At 34.4% G+C, this 25,782-nt stretch overlaps 5 protein-coding genes across 9 annotated transcripts; 2 read left to right on the top strand and 3 right to left on the bottom strand.

Annotated features, from left to right (window-relative positions):
* Positions 1-3,138: 3,138 nt before the first annotated feature.
* On the bottom strand, positions 3,139-6,350 carry LOC142527123 (UPF0496 protein At3g19330-like). 5 transcript variants are annotated; one of them, XR_012815398.1, is made up of 4 exons: positions 6,187-6,350; positions 5,116-5,329; positions 3,580-4,703; positions 3,139-3,299 (listed from the first exon to the last, which is right to left on the bottom strand). XR_012815398.1 is itself a non-coding variant. In XM_075631856.1 (4 exons), exons 3-4 carry the CDS (start codon positions 5,186-5,188, stop codon positions 3,634-3,636), a joined length of 1,143 nt encoding a protein of 380 aa, XP_075487971.1. In that variant the 5' UTR covers positions 5,189-5,329; positions 5,689-5,747; positions 6,187-6,350; the 3' UTR covers positions 3,339-3,633. The 5 variants fall into 5 exon arrangements, 4 of the variants coding, with proteins under 4 accessions (XP_075487971.1, XP_075487978.1, XP_075487965.1 ...); XM_075631856.1 differs by lacking the exon at positions 3,139-3,299 and adding an exon at positions 5,689-5,747 and having other exon boundaries at positions 3,339-4,703; XM_075631863.1 differs by lacking the exon at positions 3,139-3,299 and having other exon boundaries at positions 3,339-4,703; positions 5,689-6,212; positions 6,286-6,333.
* Positions 6,351-6,906: 556 nt separating this feature from the next.
* On the bottom strand, positions 6,907-9,356 carry LOC142527113 (IAA-amino acid hydrolase ILR1-like 3). Its single transcript, XM_075631831.1, has 5 exons — positions 8,909-9,356; positions 8,361-8,486; positions 7,784-8,098; positions 7,533-7,661; positions 6,907-7,418 (listed from the first exon to the last, which is right to left on the bottom strand). The coding sequence occupies exons 1-5, from the start codon at positions 9,254-9,256 to the stop codon at positions 7,050-7,052; spliced, it is 1,287 nt and encodes a 428-aa protein (XP_075487946.1). The 5' UTR covers positions 9,257-9,356; the 3' UTR covers positions 6,907-7,049.
* A 924-nt stretch (positions 9,357-10,280) lies between these two features.
* On the bottom strand, positions 10,281-14,638 carry LOC142537321 (protein CIA1-like). Its single transcript, XM_075642861.1, has 10 exons — positions 14,150-14,638; positions 13,770-13,916; positions 13,277-13,495; positions 13,116-13,174; positions 12,703-12,768; positions 12,533-12,604; positions 11,904-11,966; positions 11,739-11,808; positions 10,887-10,970; positions 10,281-10,536 (listed from the first exon to the last, which is right to left on the bottom strand). The coding sequence occupies exons 1-10, from the start codon at positions 14,342-14,344 to the stop codon at positions 10,465-10,467; spliced, it is 1,047 nt and encodes a 348-aa protein (XP_075498976.1). The 5' UTR covers positions 14,345-14,638; the 3' UTR covers positions 10,281-10,464.
* Positions 14,639-15,975: 1,337 nt separating this feature from the next.
* Positions 15,976-16,609, top strand: LOC142537320 (18.2 kDa class I heat shock protein-like). The gene has a single exon (XM_075642860.1). It carries the CDS (start codon positions 16,027-16,029, stop codon positions 16,495-16,497), a length of 471 nt encoding a protein of 156 aa, XP_075498975.1. The 5' UTR covers positions 15,976-16,026; the 3' UTR covers positions 16,498-16,609.
* A 6,007-nt stretch (positions 16,610-22,616) lies between these two features.
* LOC142537319 (protein SELF-PRUNING-like) lies at positions 22,617-23,729 on the top strand. The gene is made up of 4 exons (XM_075642859.1): positions 22,617-22,855; positions 22,974-23,035; positions 23,255-23,295; positions 23,412-23,729. Exons 1-4 carry the CDS (start codon positions 22,658-22,660, stop codon positions 23,630-23,632), a joined length of 522 nt encoding a protein of 173 aa, XP_075498974.1. The 5' UTR covers positions 22,617-22,657; the 3' UTR covers positions 23,633-23,729.
* Positions 23,730-25,782: the final 2,053 nt, after the last annotated feature.

Below are 25,782 nucleotides of genomic sequence, written 5' to 3'. Positions count from 1 at the left end.
CAACTTGAAGGTGAAGTACTTACGGTCTTGACAATGGTGGAGAATATGAAGATGACGAGTTTAAAAAATATTGTGCACAGAACGGGATCAAGATGGAGAAAACCATTCCTGGTACACCTCAACAGAATGGTGTAGCTGAAAGGATGAACAGGACCTTGAATGAACGTGCAAGGAGCATGAGATTGCATTCTGGATTGCCAAAATCATTCTGGGCTGATGCTGTTAACACTGCAGCATATCTGATCAACAGAGGACCTTCGATACCGCTTGACTGCAGAATACCCGAAGAGGTATGGAGCGGCAAAGAAGTAAACCTTTCTTTCTTGAAAGTGTTTGGATGTCTATCCTATGTTCATATTGATTCAGCAAGCAGAACAAAACTTGATCCGAAATCAAAGAAGTGCTTCTTTATTGGTTATGGAGATAATGAGTTTGGTTATCGTTTCTGGGATGACCAAAATCGGAAGATCATTCGGAGCAGGGATGTAATATTTAATGAGCAACTTCTGTACAAGTACAAGTCAGACATTGGAGCTAGAGATAATGTCCTGAAATCAAGAAGACCGATGAAGTGCCATTGACATATATTCCTGTGAATGAATTGAAAACCAGTAACCAGGAAGATGAAGAAGAAACTGCACAAGACGATGACCCACAAACTCCGGTGATTGAACTCAGGAGATCTTTGAGAACCATCAGACCACCTGAGAGATACTCCCCTGCACTTCACTATATTTTGCTGACAGACAAAGTTGAATCGGAGACCTATGAAGAGGCAATGCAAAATGATGATTCAACCAAGTGGGAGTTGGCCATGGAGGATGAGATGGATTCACTGTCATCCAATCAGACGTGGGAGTTGACAGAACTTCCACAAGGCAAAAAGACGTTACATAACAAGTGGGTGTACCGGTTAAAAGAAGAGCATGATGGTAGCAAGCGGTACAAGGCAAGACTTGTTGTAAAAGGCTTCCAACAACGGGAAGGAATTGATTACACCGAGATTTTCTCTCCGGTGGTTAAATTAACCACTATCAGGACAGTACTTGGACTAGTGGCGAAGGAAGACTTACATTTGGAGCAGTTGGATGTAAAGACCGTGTTTCTTCACGGTGACCTAGATGAAGAAATTTATATGAACCAGCCACCGGGCTTTGAAGTACGGGGAAAAGAGAGAATGGTGTGCAAACTTCAGAAGAGCTTGTACGGTCTCAAACAAGCTCCAAGACAGTGGTACAAGAAGTTTGATGGATTCATGAGTGAAAATGGTTTCCTAAGGTGTCAAGCTGATCACTGCTGTTATGTGAAAAAGTTTGACGGTTCTTATATCATACTACTGCTATATGTAGATGATATGCTGATAGATGGAGCTTGTCTGGAAGACATTGATGAACTCAAGAAAGATTTATCAAAGGAATTTGCCATGAAGGATTTGGGTGCTGCAAAACAAATCATTGGAATGAGGATCTTTAGAGACCGGGTGAATGGATTCTTGAAGTTATCTCAAGAAGAGTACGTGAAAAAGGTGGTTAGCAGATTTAATATGGATGAAGCTAAATCTGTGAGTACTCCTTTGGCTAGCCATTTCAAACTAACCAAAGCACAATCACCATCGACGGAGCAGGAGAAGGCTTATATGAATAAGGTTCCTTATGCTTCTGCTGTCGGAAGCATCATGTATGCAATGATGTGTACAAGACCAGACATAGCACATGCAGTGGGAGTTGTGAGCAGGTTTATGAGTAATCCAGGAAAGCAACACTGGGAAGCAGTTAAGTGGATTCTCAGGTATTTGAAAGATACTGCTAGTTGTTCTTTATGCTTCAGGAGGTCAAAATTGGGCTTACAAGGTTTTGTCGATGCCGATATGGGTGGTGACCTGGATGGCAGGAAAAGTACTACTGGATATGTGTTCACATTAGGTGGTACAGTTGTAAGCTGGGTGTCTAAGCTGCAAAAGATTGTTGCGCTTTCGACTACTGAGGCTGAGTATGTAGCAGTTACAGAAGCTAGCAAGGAGATGATATGGTTGAGATCCTTTCTGGAAGAATTGGGTCAGAAGCTTGAAGATAGCACGTTACACTGTGACAGTCAGAGTGCTATTCATTTAGCAAAAAATCATGTTTATCATGCTAGGACAAAGCATATACATGTTAGGTACCATTTCATCAGATCAGTGCTGGAAGATGGAGTCTTAATGCTGAAGAAGATTCCTGGAAGTAAAAATCCAGCTGATATGCTCACAAAGACGGTAACCATTGACAAACTGAAGTTGTGTTTAACATCAGTTGGACTGCAAGTATAAATGATGAGATCTGAGCTGCTGCAATGATGGTGTGAAGACATGATTGAAATCAAGTCTTCAAGTGGGAGAATTGTTAGGTGACAAGGGCCACATTTATTTAATGGGATGTCGGATGAATACAAATTGGTTTTGCCAATTTGTTGCAATTGTCAAATTTGATTGGCGATGGCAAGAAGCTGAATGGAAATTTCATGCACGGGGAGCTCTATAAATAGAGCTCCCTCCATCTCAGTTTATGTATCCCTGATCATAAGCTCTTTAGTATTATAAAATAAAGAGCAAAGAAAAAAAGAGAGTTTTTTTCTTGTGTGAGTTAGAGAAAATATTTTCTCGGTTATACTCGGGTTGGGAGTGTGAGATATTTAGTGTATTGTTGTATACACTTGTTGTAATATTTCTTCCAATTATAAAAGATTTGCAGTAGCTCCGTGGACGTAGCCTATTTTTGGGTGAACCACGTAAATCTTGTGTTCTTGTTGATTATTTTATTCCGCATTTTTCGGCAATATTATCATCATGATCGGTATCGCTTCCGGGTAATTTCCCAACAATAACTTGTGGTCCGATTCAAGAAGAAATCGGAACTGGCCAGAATCAAAATCAATGTGGATCTTAAATTCATTTTGAGTTTTACCATCTTGAAATGATAACATATATGTGTGTGTGTGTGTAAAGTATGGGCGTGTCTTATTACACATGAATTTGGCTCTATATTTTAAAATTAATAAATTTATAATTGTAAACTGTAAGAAAACTGTATTACTAGAGGGTAAGAAAACTGTATTCAGGAATGGAAGATGCAATTTCATCGTATTCATTTGATCAATACATAATGAGTCTGTAAAAATTTGTTTCTTTATTGCAGAAGCAATGGTAATAGTAATACAACAAGACCAGCTAGTTTCAGGCCCCAAAACCTTATTGCGACAGGTTCTGGACAGCTTTAGCTACCAGTTGGTTCAGGACCAGTCACTTACGATCTTCTATCGTTTTCCTGTCAAATAATTATATTTTGTCAATTCTAATCAAATCTTATTCAAGACTCTGCATGCGTGGGATTAATTCGCGAATGACAATATTATATCTTCAACTGGAAATAAAGCTACAAGGAACTTATACATGGGATATAACTGCTGTCAGAGATCATGAGATATCATAATTCACTCAAATATAATCCTTCAATCTAAAATATAATTAAGAATGCATTTCTGGGATAAGGGACTGAGAGTGACCATGTGAAGAAAAAACAAGAATCTTTAGCCAATATCACTTACTCAAATTTGTCCTTCACTAAACAGATGCACTTGGAATACAAAAATAATGTGAAGTCAGCCAGGAGAATGATCTTGATGTGCATGTATCTCTTTGAGAAGTAACGATCTGGCTTGATTTATTGAATCAAAACAGATGAACAGATGTTTCTCTAGAAGCACAAGCCGTTGGGCAACACTTGATTGGTTTCTTTTAAGCTGCTTCAATGCTTGCTGTATGAAATACCTGTCCATACCCCGATCCACACTACGGTGAACAAAAAACTTAACGTTCTCAAAATCAGAATGCAACAAGGCCACAAGCTGGTCAATAGTGTCAAGCTCCTTGTGGATAAGATAAGCGACCTTTGCTGCAATATTAAGTTGTGTTTGACGGACCACATCCTTTCTAGTTGTTAAGGACTGAAGAATTATCGGGCATATGGGGCTTGCTATGATAGCAACAAGAGCATGGGTGGCTATTGCCACAGCCGCCACTGCCACTCCAACACCAGCTGCTATAATACACAAGGAGGATCCTTTTGAGCAGTGGTGTCTGAGATGGACTCTTGATTTTGTCTTTTCCAAGTGTTTGTCAAGTTGTTTTGTGAACTGAGAAAAGGATTGACGAAGATGGTCAAAGTTGTGTGGTTGAGGGGGCATGAAAGGGTTTTCGTGGCCATCAAATTGGAGAAAGACGTTAAAAGCCGATGTGCAATGTGAATGGGAGAGGGAATATGAGTCAGAGTCAATGTCTCGGGGAAGATCATCAAGAAGTTTATGAATAGGTGTATAGACATGTCGAGCTTTGTGGAGTCTCTGGTAGAGAAGAAGGTAAAGACGAGATGTATTCTCACTATGGTTGAAACAAGTGGCGACAAGCTGAGCAAGGGAATAGGATCCTACTAGTGAAAGTGCGTCCTCAATGCTCTGACGACTTGGTTGAAGAACTTGCTCTAACAGCAGAGGTCCCTCGAAGAACTCTATGCACTCTATGTCAGCATTTTGATTAAAGGAGGTTTGCTGGTCAAATATTCTCCGAATCTCCTTATAAGAATGTGTTTCAACTGCAAGTGTGAATTCTCGAGTGAGGTTAACAGTGGGGGAGAGCTGGACACTTGATGTTGATGTATTATCTATTGAATGACCTGAAGAAAAATCAGAGATAAGAATGTGGTACCTTACAAAGTGCAAAATACAAAAGGAACAAATAGAAAAAGGCAAAGAAATAGGAGGATTTATAAGGGCATGAGAATCCCGTCCGAGCAGCACAATGACATGCTCATACTTTCATTGTTTTGATTGAAAAAACTCCCCTTTTGCACAAGTCCTCGGTACCTATATCTTTCCCAAGTGATGAAACACACGTGATACATGCGCAAAATAGAGTCAAATACAGTTCTCCATGATATTTTGAGATCCAAATCGAAGGGAAGAAAAATAGTCAAGAAGAAAAGTTTTAGCTTCGAAAAAATTAATAAATAAGAATTGAAAGCTAAAAAGGAGGATGGGAATAATGAGCACATAGACAGATATAAATTTTTAGAGTTGAAAGGTTACCTTGCGAAGCGGAAGATGAAAAGTTATTATTTTCTGCTGACTCTGGTGGCAATGGCCTCAAACAAGAAAGCATTAGGCCAGCTCTTTCAGTGCAGGATGGCCCATGCAACTAACTTTGTTACTACTTAAGACGCTGCATTCAGTAGTGCCATAGAAAAGGATATGCAGACACAGCCACAAAGGAATAAAATCCAACAATATTCCTCTTCTAAATCTTCAGTCCAGTGACAGGAGAAAAGGCGACCTGATGGATATCACAAAGAAAAAAATTACCAATTATTAAGGTGAGTTTGGATTGAATAATTTGAAATCATGAACTTGAATAGATGAAGTTACTTGGAATGATTTTAACTAAATGAAATTTCAAATTACAACCTGATCAAAATTACATCATTGTAGTAACGATGATAATAGATTCCAACTACACCTAGTATCTTTGAAATACATGCTTCATATATCCCTCCACCCAAGCCGAATCTCTCCATTCAAATGAAACCTTAGCTCAAACCATGTGAAAAATGAAACATCATACTGCAAGGTATCAGCATTATATAAAATAGGTAACTACATTACCATCCGCATATTTTCTACAAGAACTTTGAACACATCCACCTTGGCTGTGGTACCATATACTGTATGAAATCGATCATTAGATATTTCAGTTCTCGAATACAACTCCACAACATTCAGAATCATATGGCTGGAGGAAACTTGAGCAACTTTGATGAAATCTCAGGTTATTTATATTTATCTCAACAAGAAATGTTTCATTCCAAACATCATACAGTAATTTATTGCGCAATTACGATAGTCAAAAACTCTTTTAATTCAAACCATTCAATTGTTTTATTAATGCCAAATTACAGTACTTGATCACTAAAGCAGCATAACAGCTCCCATGGCAGTGAAAATTTTACATTAATCGTATGCAAGAACTTCCAAACTAAGTTACCCTTCACCAGCCAAGAGGATATCAAACTAGAAAATCCGGATCCCAATATAGAGATTTGCATTTCTTAGTCAACTAAAGATCTCAACTTTCCATGATATAAATAAAGATTGAACACGTACCTCAGAACAGATTGAATCTTCCAATACTGCAATCAAAGAACTTCCAAAAATCAAAATCGATCTCGAAATTTTGCCCGTATAGTTGAATTCAATACGTACAAGTTCCTACGCAAAATTATACTAAATAAGTTCAGATGAATCGGTGAGAGTAAAGAAAGAGTCAATTGTACCAAGCGGGTTGTACTTGTGCGTCTATGTTTGACTTAGGCTTTTTTATATATAGATTTATAAAATTAATTTAATTTTTTTAATACAATTATTATTATAAATTTTTTAATATTACATACCTCAAGAAAGTTGAGCACGAACTAATATATATTTAAACAAATTGAATTCGAGTCTGATATTATTTGGCTAAGTTCGAATTGTTTACTATTTACTGTTATACTTTAAAAATATATATTTGGAAGATTATATAGAAGATTGCGATGTATAATAATTTTTTTAAATATATATATATATATATTATTTATTATTATTATACCAATGCATGTGAACAATTGAGATTTCGATTTTATACTTATCTTTGCTAATTGTCGAACACTTCTCTAGCTAATTGAGAACAGAGATACGGCTCAAACCGCGACAGGATACCACTCTTCCGATTCATAAAACAAATATCTAATTAGTTATATGTTTAATCTTGAGATATTAAATAAATTTTCTAACCAACAATTCATGGGAAAAATAATGCGGGTTTGATAACAGGAGAACACAAGATTAAAACTTATATATATATATTTGAATTCAAGAAGTAAATGGGAGGTGACTCGACAATTAAAGCAAATGTAACTAAATGAACTGGGATGTTTTCCAGAAAATTATTCTTGCCACCATGCTGGTCCATGCTCTTCCGACCTCCGTCATCTGCCACTGCTTCCATCCAAATATGCAAGTGCGACTGCAGCATGTACCGCAGCTCCAACTGGAAGTGCATCTTCATCAATAACAAAGTGTGGCGAGTGCAAGCCTTTGACGGGTTTCATGGTCTCGTTTCCGACTCCGATGAAAAAGAATGTTGCCGCCATCTTTTGTGAATAGAAACTGAAGTCTTCAGCTCCCATAGTCATGGACTGGAGTTTCACGTTATGCTTCCCCAGTAATTTTTCTCCAACTCTTTTTGCGTGTTCATACATGGCAGCATCGTTGATGGTTGCTGGATATGGCATTAGTTTCTCCATGAAGTCGACGAAGGCAGTACATTTGTGCACCGCTGCTTGAGTTTCTATCACCTGTATGCATTTGATATGAAAAAAGTCTAATTGCGTGTGATCGTGAGGAATATACTAAGGCAATGAACACAATAATGCCAAGTCAACTTGAAAAGTAATGTAATGCACACATACCTCTTTAATCCTTTGTTTAAGGTAAGAGCAACTTTCGGAATTCATGAACCTGAAAGTGCCACCAAATTCGACAGTCTCCGGTATTACATTCAATGCTCCACCCCCATGTACAAATCCGATGGAGAGTACCTATGCGATGTTACACATGGAAAAAAATCATTCTTGACTTATTATTCGAGATCCAGGAACCCACAATTGAACCATAGAGTAGAAATAGATATCAAGCAATATGATTCAGAAAAGAAACACACCCTGGCCTCTAGAGGATCAGTTTCTCTTGAAACAATTTGTTGAAGTGCGAGAATCACTGTAGAAAGAGCAAGAATTGGATCTATAGTTTTATGAGGGTTTGCTGCGTGTCCACCTTTTCCTCGTATGGTTGCCGAAAACCGGCCTGCTCCAGCAAGCAATGGACCAGGTTTTGAAGAGATCGTACCAGTGCGCATATATGGATCGACATGTAAACCAAAAATAGCTTCAACTCCATCTAGAGCTCCATCTTTCATCATATAATAGGCGCCAGCACGTCCTTCTTCCCCAGGCTGGAAGACTAATTTAACAGTGCCCTTTCAAATAGGATGACCAATCTCTCAGAAATTCAGATTACCAGTACAAATAAACATTAGAAAACGAACTGCTTAGGTTCAAACCATCTTTTACATCGTTTATCAAACTGCTTAGTCTAGCAGAGAAGCCAATAATTCCGCTTCGGCAAGGCGGAAATTTTACAAATGGGGGAACATCACATCTTTTTCTGTATGTTCGTGAAATTTCAGGGGGAAGTGGTACCCAGGGTAGCCAAACCTTCCCACCACCCCAGGTGTTTACCTTAAAAGAATCGCGCCTGTTTTGTAGCAATTTAGCTGCACCAAGCAGCATTGTGACATGAGCATCGTGACCACAGGCATGCATTTTGCCGTCGATCTTACTCTTGTGCTCCCATTCTACCGATTCCTTCAAATTTAAATCTCGGTAAATGTTAGAAGCTCCACCAGTACAACATACTTTTTATGGTGGGTGCGTCAATACATTGGTACATTAGTTAAGGATAACTTGCATTTGTAGGAAAACACAGTATCAATTACATGAAAAAACTTTGACTATTCAACACTCCTGAGATCTTGGGTAAACCTAACATTCAAGGAGATTCAAATTAGAACTCATACAAGCAGCTTTACGGCTCATGATAAGTACCCGCCACTCGTATTTCACAGTATTCGAATTTTTTTTTAAAACTCCAGTGGAAAAATAAACCATGAACAATCTAACTTCTACAACAACAGCATAAAGAATCCCCTAAGAAAAGCATCAATAATGGCCCTTCACTCAAATGAAACAGTAATAAAAAAGAGAGATCAACAGATTTGCAGTTGCACCTGAATAGGAAGGGCATCCATGTCTGCTCTGAGACCAAACCATGGACGCTCCCCCGACCCAATGCTCGCCACCACCCCCGTTTCCGCCACAGGCCACTCATATTCAACTGCCATTAAATCCAGCTCGCTCCTGATAAATTGACTCGTTAATTGCTCTTCAAAAGCTAATTCGGGATGCTCGTGGATTCTACGCCGAACCCTTTTCAACCAGCCGGAGAACTCCGCATCACTCGCGTATTGCAACAACTCTCGTGACAGGGATTCGGTTTCCGAAGCCCAAACGCCGTGATTCGTCGACGCCCATGTTGAAAGAAGAGCCAAGGAAAAGTAAGCGCAGAACCTGTCCATACGGATTCCTGCTCAAGAAAATGACGATTTGGATCATGCTATTATTTCTTGGAGTAGTAAATTCGGTGAGTACAAGATTGGCCGTCATTCGCATAAAAATTCGAAATTTGAGGTTCAGAATATTGCCTTGTCCAGGTGACGCTTTATTTATTTATTATATATTATTTAATTTATAGAACGAAAGTGTCTCGATATTAGCTCCATGCAACATGATAATTTTTATAACATGCTTTTTAATTAGAAAAATGATATTTTTTTCATTCGTTTTAAATTTAATATAAAATTCATGAAATGAAATATGGATTCAATGTTTTCGGGGATTGATAACCAACCACACAATCCTATGTTTTTAAAACTTACTTTTAGAATTTCAATAGAATAATTTATTTTTACACTTGGTTGTATTTGTGTTTTATATACCATATATTATTTAGAACCGATGTGATTTGACTTTTATATTAATTAACGTATAATAAAATTATGAAAATTCAGTAAAATTACATGTTAATTGAAAAACTAAAAATATTTACATATGAATTTGGAATATTTCTAAAAATAAATGTATTTCTGAGAAAAAAATTAGCTGGTGTATAAAGAATTTATTGTTGTCGTTCTCCTTTGTCACGACTCACGAGGAGCAAAATTTTAATTATTTTAGGTGATACACATCTTTTCGTCATCAGTATCATGTTTATGAAGTGATAGATCACACTAAGTACTTTGGTTTAAAATATGTATGTATAGAACTCAACATACAGCGTAAAAATAAATATATGTTTTGTTATCCCAAAAAAGTCAAATCAAACTAGGGCAATCAATTATTAAAAGAACACTCACTTCTTCTAATGGATTTCAGGATGAATCGACTTATATTCCCAAAGGCAGTAATAAGTAGCAACTGGGGATAAAGGAAGTAATGCTTGTAAGTTGCAAGTATCAAAAAAATAGAAGAATGGAACAATCTATTAAAACTCGAATCACCATGTGAAAGATATCATCAAACTCCAAAACCAAAATATGTTTACTCACATTCAGAACACGTAAAATCTTGATTTAGAAAATGCTAGGCTCTTTCGTAGAATCTATCGATGTATCCACATGAGTAAAAAATATCGTATCCAATGTGCAATGTATCTACGTAAGGACAACAAAACTCGCAGTAGTACAGTGGAATTATCTAACCATAGATCTTCGATGGTAATTCACAATCAAGGTAGAGAAGCCAATTCCCATATTTTGACTGTTCCATCATCACTCGCAGAGGCCAGACGCCTTTTCTCCTGTTTCGTTACAGACAATTGTACAAATGTGAGGTTAAAATCATTGAACGAGAAAATATCTAATCAGTATATGGTAATTAGAAAGCATGACACCAAATTCATCACTAGTAGGCATACTAAATATACATCAAGGGAAGCTCATCAAAGCATAGAATTGGTAATTTAGTTTTTCAGGTTCTGAAAGCAGCTGAATATCTTGGATGTAAAGGATACAAATAAGAAAATCCAGGTAAAAGGAAAAAGTAGTGTAGGTCTTGGGCGTATCTCATCATATCCAGCGAAAATATACAGCTATTTGAAATCGTAATCATACTGCAAATAGACTATATTTAAAGTACAATGATCTATACCGTCGTACACCATTGTACCGAATTCACATTGCTATCATGAGTATTCTCTTTCTTCAGTAGCAATCTATATTTGGGTTCATCCACCTATAATAATATCCAAAGAATATCAATAAAGACGTGACAGAGGAATACAACTTAAGTAATCACATTACAAGTCCAACTAATGTAATCACATCTATCAATCCAGCTACATAGGCATTGCAAGAAGGAAATTCAAACATAGATTATGGGATGAGAATGGGCAACCTTTGAGACTATTCAGCATTCATTTATATATCGACTATTTGGTCAAGGTTCTTGAATCTGTCTTAACCCTAAGCAACCATATGTTAAAAATACTTGAAATCCTTAATGTTAATGCATATTGCAACTTATCCCTAGAGCCTACAGCTTTTCAAATTTTCAATGATATAAGAATGAGTAAAACTAAGAGCAGTGGACGTCATAGTTTTATAAATTACGACACTGCAAAAGAGGTCGATGAACTTTAAATTCTTTGGAGTGGAGATGATTGCAAACTATAAACAAAAAAGCTAGTTAATTCAAGGGGATTTTAAAATCATGATGCTAGTTACTACTTCCTAGATGAAGTAAGATGTTCAGATGGTTTATGATTATTATGGTTCATTTTAACTGAACAAGTGATTATTTTCTTGGTTTATACATTGTCCTGTTTGGAGACTTATTCTATAGAAACGCATTTCTTATTTTAAAAAAAAGGCACATTTAAGATGCATGGGGATGGGAAGAAAAATGCCGACAAAGCTCTCAATGATTTGAATAAAGTAGTGGTTATGCTAAAGGAAATACAGAGAATCAATCAAATGAGTATGTGCATTTATTAACTTATACCGATCGATCCTCATTCTCAACAAATAAACATAAAGCGCCATCTGCTGCCCCACTGCAGATTATTCCCTCACTGCAACAGTCACCAAAATGAGAGGGCAAATCGTAAAAATTAAAGGAAAGTGATTAAAAAGAACGTGGAAGAGAAATAAATTAAAAATTTCCTACCTTGACCAATGTACGGAAAAAATTGCTTTGTCGTGATAACCAGAAAGAGTACAGAGATGTGTCCTGACAAAAATGTAGAACATATACAGTCAAGTTATTTATGATTTCAATTTTAAGAACCAGAATACCAAACAGAGTAATCTCTACTAAAGCGATTGAAAACGTTGGTTTTGTTTCTCATATTTGTGCCTTAGTTCATCTACAGTGGCATCAGGATAAACTAAACAAATATAATCATCATAGTTGTGATTCAAAATATTGACCTATTGGGTATTGGTTGAAAACAGAATCACAAACTATTGACATCAGGCAAATGCCTAAAGAGCTATGAGGAATGGAGAGAGACTTGGATGGAATAAATCTTTATTGATTTAGAAACATAATAAGTGAACACATCGAGGTGATATCTATGATAGAGAATATTAGCTAATATCTGCTTCTTTCACTTTGCTTTTCTAACTGATTGTTGATTGAAACTGCTAAACAGTTCATCTTGCGATACTAGTGTTGAAGACATGAGATAATTAGGGTATTTAACGACGAGATTGCAATATGAGCCAAAAGCCTTCAAGAACATCCATGTCCATGAAAGAAAAGATATGACTTGAAAATCGTAAATGTAAACTTACCAAAGGGCATTTTTTTCTCCATTCAGCATCATCTCACTGTCGGCACCCCATATCATAATGGTGAGATCATCACTGCGAAATCAATTTGACTATGTTAATCTTATCTGTTGCCATTGAAACATATATCACTTGTATATATAAGCTGAGAAAAGATAAAAGATCACACATACCTGCAGGCAACAATTTTGTCTGCACTTGAATTAAAAGCTAAGGCCTGGAATGTATGTTTGAGTTTACTAAAAAGACAAAATCAGTTATAAAATGTTGTCAATAAATATGACACAATCATAAGGAGACATAATGCTTAATGCACAAGTAGAACGAAAGAATTAAGGGCACAAATTATATATCTGAAAGGCTGTTTTTGCTGCTCATTGAGGGATTTCTGCATCTATCATCTTTTTCATATAAAGTAATATCGCACAGCTCTGCATATATGTTTGACAACATGCCATGGTGTGCTCATCTAAATTGTACAAAAGGAAGTGTATCACGCAAACATTTCAATAAACTCACAGTTTGTGCGAATGTAATTCTGAAAAGGATTCGTTTAAACATAAAGAGCGGTTGCTGAAACGTCTACCTGTCACGTTCACCTAAAGTTTGAAGACAAGTCCAACTACCACTGTTCGAAACCCAGACCTGCAGAGGTTAGTAGTCTCATTGATTGTTGTTCATAATATGGATAATAGAAAAATATGCCTTTTATACTTTGGTAGAACTGTTTTTGCTACATTATCTTACCTTGATAGTGTTGTCACAGCCAACTGAAAACAGGATATCCAGTGATGGATGCCATTGGACCATTTTAACATCTTCTGTATCAGTTAGCAACAATGATGGAGCTTCCATCTCAGTATACGAGGATATTTTCCAAATCCAGATGGTTTTCTGCACCGCACAAGTCACAAGCAACAAGCCAGATGCATTCCAGTAGACATTTGAAGGAAGTTTGAGAGGATGCTGGATATCGACATGTCATTTAAAATCATGATACGAATTTAAATAAGACGAGCTTTTAGAATTTTCATGCTTATATCTACACTCACAAATTTAGAACCGAGCTGGATCAGCTCATCGAGCTAATGTAAAAATAGAGTACAGATAAGATCATCACACATTTCATTATCAATTTTTGAATATTATAATATCCATTCATTTTATAAGTAATATTGTTATAATATATTTCCAAATCCATAATGTGATGTTTTACTCAATAAAAGTCAGATGCAAATACCTCAAAATCATCTGCGAGTTGAAATGTTTCCCCAACACTCTCCCAAACACATGTGTCGCCATCAACAGTTGATGTTGCCAATAACTTGCCAGTTACCGACCAAAAGCACTGTTGCACAGTCGAAGTATGCTTCCGCTCCAACTCTTGCTAAATACGTAACCGGTACCATTAACACCAGAAAATCTATGTAATTAAGCTAGTACAATTTTCATATTCCTTGCAACTTCAACACACGAGAATCAGCAATTTTACATCAAATACTATGATAAACTTATATTCCCCCACACCGAAGCCATTCGCATTCACGGAATCTTAAAATATGAATAGATGCCATAAACGAAAATCTATTACGCAATACACACATGCCAAATGAAATTAACCTTGCACTGGAAAGATCCGGTGGCGGGATTCTGTTCCCAAATTCGTACAGTTTTGTCCGCGCCACATGAAGCGATCATGGCTGGTACACCGGCGATTCCGGCTGCAGGATTCCAGGCGACGCGACGAACCTTATCAGTATGCCCTCGGAGATTTTCAATTTCTACCAGCTCGAAATTCTTATCCTTGAAATTCATCGTACAAAGATTAGAGATCAAATTGTGAGTGTGATTTCGGAAAGTGTGATTCGGAAGAAATAGAAGATTTCAGCGCCACAAAATGGAGAGAATTCGGAGAGCGGATAAAAAATGAAGGTGAAGAAGACTGCATTCAAAATGAGTAACTGCCTCAAGTGCGCGGCAAGCTTTCAACATATATATATACATATATCTTGTGCCACGTGTTTTCTTGCAATTGCTTCATCTACAAACTGATTCGTAATCGTAACTAATTCCGACAGCGTTCATTTTGTAAGGCTGTCACTGTGGAAAGAGTGGGCGCAATGCGCCTCCCTGTGAAGTCGCATTTTCAATAGCTAGATTTTGTTGAACATTTTTCGCCAGCTTTTCGTGACGGGCCGGACCGCAAAGAAACACGGGCTGGATCAGGTACAGCTTTTTGGGCTGGTTTGTATTTCCCCGAGAGCATTAGTAAGTTTTTTGGTATCAATTCACGCGATAGTCCTGCAAAGACTAAAACGAGTCAATTTATTTGTGAGTAGTTTGTAAGCGACTAATTAAAAAATAGACTCGATTTCGATTTAACCAAACTCGAGTTGAATTTGAGTAGTTAGAATTTTTAATCAAGTCGAGCTCAAGTTTTACATGTATCTATTCGACTCGATTATATAAAAAATGTGTGTGTGTGTGTATATAAGGCTAAAACGAGTCAAGTTATCTGTGAGTAGCTTGTGAGCAACTTATTAAAAACTTGATTCGAACTTCGATTTAACTGAACTCGAGTTGAGCTTGAGTAGCTAGAATCTTTAATCGAATCGAACTTGAGTTTTACATGTATCTATTCGACAAGATATATGTATATATTCATGTGATAGTCCTACTGAGGCTAAAACGAGTCAAGTTATTTGTGAATGGCTTGTCAGCGACTCATTAAAAACTTGACTCGAACTCGACTTATCAGTCGGCCTATAATCGGTTTGACTATCAGTAATTTTATGTTTTATCAGTCTGGTTTTGTAATCAGTTAGGATTCTTAGTTCGGTTTGCCTGCTTGAATCGGTTCGGATAGGTTCTGTAATTATTCTTTAGATTAGCAATCTTATTCAATCTTCAAAACTTAAAATTTTCCAACAATAATAACATCCGATCAAATTTCATCGAAAATTGGTACATTGTTATAATTATATTTAGCAATAATCACAATAGCATTGTTATATATATATATATAATGTATGTAACTTTAATGTTGTAAATTGTGTAGTATGTCTCACATTACATCTTGATTGTCCTTTTTGCAGAGACAATTATAGTTTCATCCAAATTCATAGGTGTGACCACTAAACAATTCAAACATGAATAAATAAATAAAAATGGAGATAATATAGACATTATAAAACCTAATGATTCAATTAATTCTAAATAATGGCGGGTCATAATTGAATTAAAAAAGCATGATAAAATGGGCTGGTGCCTTGATATTTGGGTCTCTTTTCGAAAGAATCAACGTAGTAGGTTGTGGAAAGCACGAGTTTGAACTAGATATCACTAGATATAATGAAAAAGCGTGTTGAGAACTCGCGCGAAAGTGCAGAATCGTGCTCGCACTCCTATATATTGACGAGTGTGTGTTCCTCGATTATCATTCCAAAATATTCGGATCAATCAGCATAAAAGTACAGCTTCGTAGTTTATCTTCTGCAATGTCTCTGATTCCTAGCTTCTTTGGCAACCGCCGGAGCAATGTCTTCGACCCTTTTTTGCTAGAAATTTGGGACGGATTCCCATTCGCAGGCGCAGTAGCCGACGCCGAAGGCCAGGCCCGAGACACATCCGCCTTCGCCGCTGCGCGGATCGACTGGAAAGAGACACCGGAGGCCCACGTTTTCAAGGTGGACCTGCCGGGGTTGAATAAGGAGGAGGTGAAAGTGGAGGTAGAAGAAGGGAGAGTGCTTCAGATCAGCGGAGAGAAAAGAAGTGAGGAGGAGGAGAAGAACGACAAATGGCATCGTATGGAGAGGAGCAGCGGCAAGTTCCTCCGCCGCTTCAGGCTGCCGGAGGACGTGAAAATGGACGAAATCAAGGCGGCGATGGAAAATGGGGTGCTCACAGTGACTGTGCCGAAAGGGCAAGTGAAGAAACCAGAAGTGAAAGCCATTGACATATCTGGTTAAAAGCGAAAGCCTTAACGTAATTGTGCTTGGTTTCATACACGAAATGCATGGAAGTGAAGTATTTGATTTCTAGTTTGTATGTTATCTTAACAAAATAAATTATTTGAATAAATTTTCAATTTTATTTTGCTCTCAATTCGAAATTGCCTAGTTCTTGTCTCTTTGTTATTTCGATCCTAATTCCTACCGCAGAGGCAGTGATATTTTTCTATTCGATCCTAACCTCTATATACGTTCTTGAATCTTATATATATAATAAAATGAGATATATCTGAATTAAAAACAAAGAGAGCAAATGGAAAATATGACCATTAATTTAGGTACCTGGATGTGTGATCATTTGTTACTTTTGGGCCAAAAAACCGATATTTTTGTTTTATTTATGTGTACAATAATTCATCAACTTTAAAAATATTTTGAATTCGAGTATGAATAAATAGAATTTTTTTAAAAAAAGAAAAAGAAAAAGAAATGAGTTTATCAATTACATAACTAGATTGAACGTAATATATTTTTATTTTTTATTTTTATTTTCAAAAAATTATTTAAGATTCTGCCACATGTTTATACTATGACTACAGTCTTCCAACCCTCCTGTGATTTCCTTCCTCCCACCCTTTTTGGCAACCAGGGACCTGTTATTTTCTAACCGACATTTTACATAATTTATACAAGTATGGATATGATTACTGTATTTTTTTTAATAAAATAAGGTGAGAAAATTTATAGTTTTGATCACAACTAAGATTGAAATTTGAAATATAGAAACAAAAACTTGCTAATATTAAAAAAATTACAAATTTCCCAATATAATGACACGACTAGGCAAGTTTTTTCCTTTTTATATATTTGAAGAAGAGTAGGTCTTTTGTGAAACGCTCTCACGAATCTTTATCTGTGAGACGGGTCAACCCTATTGATATTCACAATAAAAAGTAATACTCTTAGCATAAAAGTAATATTTTTTCATGGATGACCCAAATAAGAGATCCTTCTTACAAAATACGATCTGTGAGACCGTCTCACACAAGTTTTTACGTCATAAGAAATGTATTCTTTAAGAAATAAACAATTACAATATTATGAATGTTGTTGTTATTATTATTATTAATTAGATGGTAGTAACTAATTTCTTGTTTTTCTGAAGCTTCTTTTAAAACTCCAAGGCAAAATATATTACAAATTTAGTTAAACTTTCCACCATTTCTTTTTCAATTTTACATCAAATTAAACTCACGCCTCTTTTCAATTTTCTACCCAAATAAAAACAATCATCACCTCAAATTTCTACGTCTTGATTCATCGTTAATTTTTTACATAAATGCTTCGGCACTAGTTATTAATTTTGAAGTTTAAACAAGTGATTATTGGCAAAAACTTGTGTGAGATGGTCTCACGGGTCGTATTTTGTGAAACAGATCTCTTATTTGGGTCATCCATTAAAAATATTACTTTTTATGCTAAGAGTATTACTTTTTATTGTGAATATCGGTAGGGTTGATTCATCTCACAGATAAAGATTCGTGAGATCGTATCACAAGAGAATTACTCGTGATTATTTGAGTTATTACAAAACAGTTTTTTATAGTTTAAACGACTAAAAAGACTATTGCTATATATAGTAGTATATTTCTTGAAGTTAAAGAATTTTTTATGAATAAATTTATTAAAATTATTTAGTTAAAATAATAAAGTTTCATGTTTTTTAACTCTTGTGTATAGATAATATTATCAATGTAACGAGTTAAACAACAGTTAGCTTAAATATTAAGCACAAAAATATCATAAGAAAAGATAGTTTAGTAGCTATGATAGAAGTAACATAAAGAACGGACTCGTCTTTCTTGTTTTTCGGTGTGCAATTATTTAAACAGATGCTATTAATTTCAAATAGATATAAGGATAGAGTGTAGAATATTGTTTGAGTAATTACAATTTTTGGTGATGTGATGCAAAAAAGAAAAAATGTATAAGTGATGAAATTCAGCAGAAGCATATCAGAAGATCATTCACGCTCATTCAGAAGACCGATATTAGTTTGAGAAGCCTTCCTTGACAATGAACTTAAACCATTGCCTTCATAGAGCAAATCATATGATTAAGATATTGTTTTGGGAATATAGACAAATTTAATATGACAGTTCTATATCAGCATGGGCGGAGGCACATGTATTTATACTTGTGTTTTAGTCTGGGTAGCCCAATTTTTTTAAAAAAAATTTATATATAAATTTTGTATAATTTTAAAATAATATGATATTAGTCCGGTCAGATCAATTTAAAATATTAAAATATTTTAGAATTTAAAATTCTAGTACGGGTAGAGCCATATTTTTGGCTCCGTCACTGTATCAGTTCACTAATCATTAATTGTCGCATACTATCATAGGTAAAGAAAAGACTCGTGAAACCGAATATAATTGTTGCCATGGCAGGAGTACGACTAATTTATAGTCGTTAAAGTTTGAACGTTGAAAAAAAACTCCACAAAAAGTAGATTTAAGATTCGCACTCTACTCTGCGAATTACTTATATCTTTCATCCATATGAGATTTACAAAGCTAAATCAAGCTCAGTTGAAATACTGTTTGAAGGTGTAAAACCAAGCGTTTCGATTTATCAAAAAGTTATAACTGGTTATAATGTTGCAATTTAATCTTTTAAATCGTACAATAGTTCAAGCAACATGTTTTTATTGTTCTACCAAGAAGAGGCAATTATTGCATCTCAATAATTTATCTCTCAATAATTGAACTCCTTGTAATCAATGAAAATCAAACTTATTATATTGACTCTTTTACCGATTGTAAGACGTGCGTTTTTCGTTTTACCAAAAGTTATAACAGGTGGTTGCAGGTGACACTATAATCTGCAATATATAAAGCATCACGTTTTGATTGTTCTACCAAGTAAATGCAATTATTACATCTCAGTATAATGATATTATGTACTTTTTTTATTCACAAATGTATCAAATATTTATGATTTAATTTGTGATCAGCACTGTAATGATTAAAAAAGTCTTTCTGTGCAGATTTCTGTAAGTTCTAAATTTGTGGACTAAGAGTTTTGGTGAATCAATTGGTAACTCCTGCTCAAGCATGTGGTTGCCGTTTTTGTAATTATCAAGCTTTCTAGTAGAATTATTGTAGAAATAGAAGATGATGAGACATACAAGAATTTAAAATCCTTCAAACTTCCATAAATAATCTCGTGTTATTCTCTTTCAGCACATTATTTACAGCATATGTCGACTGATTTGGAAATCTACCGATTTTGATCAGTATTTGGTTCTCCGAGTTCAGTTGGATTTTTTCCGCATTATTCTTTGATAAGTTGTTTGTTGCACTCAAAAATTCGAGATTTGATCTTAATTACTAACAACAGTTGAGATCCTTAAAGCCTAAGAGAAGAAAATTATGTGAAGCGTTTATTCACCTCCTCTAAATACTTAAACTGATCCTAACATAAATAGTGTTAGATTAAAAACAAAAATAATTTCTAATAAAATACAAATCTTTAAATTTTAACACTAGCTAGCTACCTTCAAATTTATCGTCTATCAATTAGTAAGACATGCCCATGATATATAAAAAAATTTACTTTTTTTCGTGCTAAAAATAATACAGAAGCGACCAATACAACATTTTGTTAGATCAATTAATTTGTAAAATTATGGTTTTTTTTTAATGGGTCATTCCACTCAAATGCATTTGGCCGAGGTCCTATTTTTAATAATAATAATTAATAAATACTAATGTACGTGCGCCCATGAGTACTGGTGGAATTCCTTTATGCCTCGATCATTATCATTAGAATACATGATTATGCCCATTCCCAGAATATATGAGATTGAAAATTATGTTTTAATCATAAATCTATTATTATTATTAACATTATATATATAAAAAAAACGAACTGAGAAAAGTTCATATAAGATCCCATTTTATTTTAATTTTCTTTTAATGTTAATGCAAAAGATGGATTCTGTGTACCATTTGTGGAAATGTTCTATTCATAAAAAGATCCAACAATGCGACCTTTTCTTCTTTTCCAACTCAGTCTTCTATTTTTTTTCCCATCAAGGATATATACATACATGCATAATATATATATACATATATATGTGTGTGTGTGTTCGAGGACCCCACGGTTTGGTATAAAGGATAGAGCGTTAATTGATCGTTGTTTCATCCAACATGTGACTCAAGTTCTACAAAAATTAGAATTATAAATCATTATGTTATACACACATATATATATATATATACACGCGCGCGCACATATATATATATACCATGATTGCGAAAGATTAATTCTCTTTATTACTAAAAGAAATGTTCACGCAGAAAAAAAAACTCCTGGAGTGCGGCATTTTTAAGTCTTGATGATTTCTTTTTCCATTTGACTCTCCTATTTTTTAATCTAATGTATACGTACATAGTTTAATAAAAACTCTCATATTATTTAATATAAAAATATTAAATATATAGGTTGAACTTATAAATATTCAATAATAGATATATCTTAGGCCAGGTTCAGCTAATTAATTTTTTTATAACATTTTAAACTGATTAATTAAATAAATTATTTTATTTTATTTTATTTGCGTGCTAATATATAATTCCAATAGACCCTTTTAAAATTGAAAGGGTTGCAATGAAAAGTTGTGTCAAACGAGTACACTGAAAGGGAAATACTACTAAACTTGTTTTTTCTTTCTTTTTTGGTGCACATGCCTTGAAACTTGTCATGGATGGACTTAAATTTGTAACATGTTATTTAATCAATTATCGTGAGACAAAAACTTGTGTGAGACGGTCTCATGGATCGTATTTTGTGAGACAGATCTCTTATTTGGGTCATCCATGAAAAAATATTACTTTTTATGCTAAGAATATTATTTTTTATTGTGAATATTGGTAGGGTTGACCCGTCTCACAGATAAATATTCTTGAGACCGTCTCAAAAGAGACCTACTCTTATCGTGAATATCACAAAATTTCTCAGAATATATCATAAATATTACAAATACTTCTTACTTCCAGAAATGAGAAAAAAAATCATGTATCTACTACATTATTAATAAAATGATTAATAGAGATAAATTTGGTATCTCGGTCTGAGTTTTTTATTTTTATTTTCATTTTATCATTTCAAATTGTAGTATGATCACTCATTAATTTTTACAGATATAATATTATTCTTATATGAATATAAACCAAATTAAGTATAACAAAATTGTACGAACACACGCGTGCGACGATACACTGATATAAAGAATCATTCTTGCGACTATTTTATTCTCTATCTATTATTGGGGGCTAAAAAAACAAAACCAATAACAGAAAAATTATAAAGAAGAGAAAGGAAAATGGATGGGACGGTGGTGTGGCCGTGTGGGGGGGGTCAGTTTTTGGTTCTCCACTTGACGTTCCATTTTCAGTACTTTTGCATTTTCTAAATTTGTCTCTTCAGTTACTTTACCTATAATTCGAATACATGCCAAGAGTGATATGTCCAACATTCAGTGCCATGTTCTTTTGCGAATTCAAATAATTGAAACCATACATGTCGCATTACTTGATTAAAAAAAAATTCGAAATTTTAGTAATATATGTTTGTTTTTTTACGATTTTAGTTATATACAGTCCAATTTCATTTTTAGCAATGTACTTTTCAGTTTTTTACAATTTTAATTATTTTTCATCATAAGTGTTGATGTGATGTCGGAAAAGCTCATCTAACACCACGTCGAAAAAAAACTAAAATTACAAAAATAAAAAAGTTGCAAATCGAAATTGAAATTTAATACATAACATGGAAGATCAAAATCGCAGACATGACGAATATAAGAGTAATATCGTTCTTTCCATACTAATTTATCCCACGTACATTTGAATCAACGTGATATTATGGCATACAATCACTTTAGCATGAGATATGCTTCCTTTCATGACCATCGTTCCTTTTATGTACAAAACTCGATGTACTAAAAGATGTGGATGCTTGAAGTTAGAAGCCGAAAAATAAGAGTTTAAAAATGTCAAAAACAAAAACAACACACTCTATATATATACATAGAGGTCTTCTCTTTCACAGTCACATAAGAAGTGTGCCATTCAATTACTTCTTGCCAGTTAATTTATAAACTATTATTATGGCAAGAAATTTAGAGCCACTTATGGTTGGGAGAGTGATAGGTGATGTCCTGGAATCCTTCACTCCAACTGTAAATATGAGAGTCTCTTATGCCAATAAACAAGTCTACAATGGCCATGAATTCTTTCCTTCTGCACTTACACACACACCAAGCGTTGAGATTCTAGGTGGTGATTTGAGAACTTTTTACACTTTGGTACGTACGTAAATAACTTTTGATTTCATTAAGTTTACTTCTTTTTTTTTCTTTTTTTCTTTTTTGGGAGGGAACAAATATTACATTTTTACGTATGCTCGATGTATTTGTGCTGTAGGTTTTGACGGACCCTGACGTCCCCGGCCCAAGCGATCCTTATCTTCGTGAACACCTCCAATGGTACATACACCGGAACGGACGCACAAACGTTTTGTTATGCTCGTATTCGAAAATCTAACCAAAATGTTTATGAAGAATAAAAATGTCACAAAAAAGTTGAAAAAATTTATTTCAACATTTTTTTCAAAAGGGTTGTAACTTATTTTACGGAAGAAATGGCTAATCATTATATATGTTAATTCTTGTTAGAATTATAGTTGGTATATCCATGTTTTACAGGTTAGTGACAGACATTCCAGGCACAACAAATGTCACATTTGGTGAGATTCTTTGTGCGAGAGCTATATATATGATACGAACAAAGCCTCTTTATTAGAGATCTTGAAAATTTCATCTTGGTTTAATTCATATATGTGTGTGTGTGTGTGTCTATCAGGAAATGAAGTGGCGAGCTATGAAATCCCAAAGCCAAATATAGGAATCCACAGGTTCGTGTTCGTCCTGTTCAAGCAGAAAGGAAGGCTTACAGTAAAGAATCTCCCTACTTCAAGAAATTACTTCAGCACTCGCGGTTTCGCGGCAGAAAACGAACTGGGCCTTCCCGTCGCCGCCGTATTCTTCAACGCTCAGCGGGAAACTGCAGCCAGAACTCGCTGACCGTCACCAACCATACCTACCTCTCCGATCCCCGGCCATATTTACGTATATTTAGATATCATATCTATCAACATAATAAAGGGGCCGTCGTCGTCCGATCAAATGTTGCTAGGCATGTAATGCACCACTAAAAATATGTAAATTGTTATCATCAATGTTATAAATAATTGTTACAAATTATTATTCTTTTTTATATATAATTAAATAAAATTGCAAAGAAAAGATTAATCTGATCCTAGGTTGAGGAAAAATTAATATTAACAGTTCTAACTTATTATTATTATTTTATATAAATATCATTTTTATAGCATATTATCGATGCTCTTGAGGCATTTAGTTTACATCATGTTAATGCTCTGTAAAAACAAAAACAAAAAACAAAAGCAAAATCTAAAAGTTGAGCTACATATATACACTATAATGAACATAATCAAGCCATAAAAAGGGTTGCTTGGAATATAATGAGCTGAAAATCCCTTGCAAAATATTTGAGAAAAAAATGATTAAAACAATATATCGATGTTTTTTTAAAATTAAAAATAGATTAATTCAATGTTTTGTGTGTGATTTATTTTATTTTTTCACGTCTAGTGTCTAGTGAATTTACTTTTTAATAATTTTAGTAAAATAAATTTATTTGAACAAAATATAACACGATTTAAAACATCAAATATAACTGAGGATTTCGTCGACAAATGTGAACAAAGATTTACAGTCACGAACAGATTCGGATCACTATTATGGGTTTGGACTAGCTCAAGCCCAGCCAAGACCCATAATTTGTGTGTATATGCTACATACATATTTATTAATTTATTTATTGTGCTTTCTTTGAATTTTGGCCCTGAAAAGACAAGAAAGAAGGGTTGACAAGTTTTCGGCGCAATGAGCTTTTTTGGTTTATATTTCAACTCAGGTGTAACTAGGTAAACGAAACAAATCGTTTGTGAACTGTTCGAAGCTCGATTCGATAAAAGCTCGTTTGAGCTCGTTTAATAAAGCTCGTTAAGATAAACAAACCAAACTCAAGCTTTACAGTATTCGGCTCGTTAGCTCGTGAACATGTTCGTTGGTAAGTTAATAAGTAATCTTTTAGATGAAAAAAAATAGTTTTGATATTTGATTTATTGATTTTGAATATTATTTATGAAATATATAGAAAAATCTATTAAATTTATTTATTATAATAAATTTACAAATTTTAATACGAATAATATATTTTTCTTTATATATATAATTTACTTTTTAATTAATGTAATGAAAATTTAAATGTATAATTCATATTTATTAAGCTTGTTTAGGCTCGATAAATGCTTGAATAAGCTCGTGAGCCATGCATATATTCGTTAAATAAAGCTCGAGCTCGGCTCGATTATAAACGAACCAAGCTCAAACATTCAAGTGTTCGGCTCGGCTCGACTCGATTACATCCTAGGTCTAACTGATTTAAATTGGATGCATATTACTAGAGCAAATATACGATTTATTTTCTCTCATCAACATTCGTTTATAGGTAAAATTAAATAATGATTAATTTTTTTATTTATAGGTGAATTAAAATTTCAAAAAAAAAATATTACAATTATTTCAGTTAAAATTAGTGAGTAAAAAAAAATCTTGTACGGCGAATGAGCAATTTATTTTTTATATTGTAAGATTTGTTTTTTTTTTAAAAAAGATTAATAAGTTCTTAAAATTTTCATATTCATCCCCCCCATATTTAAAACCTAGCTACCCGTGGTCACGAAGGAGCTTTGCAGTTTTTTGAAAAGTCAAAAAAAGCAGCAATTTTCCAATTATATTACCATCTAAATCTTTGGCATATTTAAAGGCAATAGTACTTGTAAAACTAGGCACCTAATGATTTGCCAGAATCAGTACATACTGACCTTCCAATATGCATAGTAAGTTTATTTTGTTTTCCCGACCAAGTTTTCATCCCTGTACGCCAAACAAAATTAATGTTATTTTTTGAATACATATAATATATCTCGTTTAATTTTCATATTTATCATTATTTTGTAATATACTTGTCGTGCATGTTCGCAAAAAATATATTATTTTGTTATATTTTTAGATTAACATTAATATTTGAACTAATGAGTTGCGGATTTTTTTAAAAAAATCGTGTTCTGTTTTTGTCATTATTG

This window comes from Primulina tabacum, chromosome 2 (genome assembly GCF_025594145.1).
Source record: "Primulina tabacum isolate GXHZ01 chromosome 2, ASM2559414v2, whole genome shotgun sequence".
NCBI classification, from domain to species: Eukaryota; Viridiplantae; Streptophyta; class Magnoliopsida; order Lamiales; family Gesneriaceae; genus Primulina; species Primulina tabacum.
The sequence above is the reverse complement of the archived record's forward strand: the minus strand, read 5'-3'. Positions and strand labels throughout refer to the sequence as shown.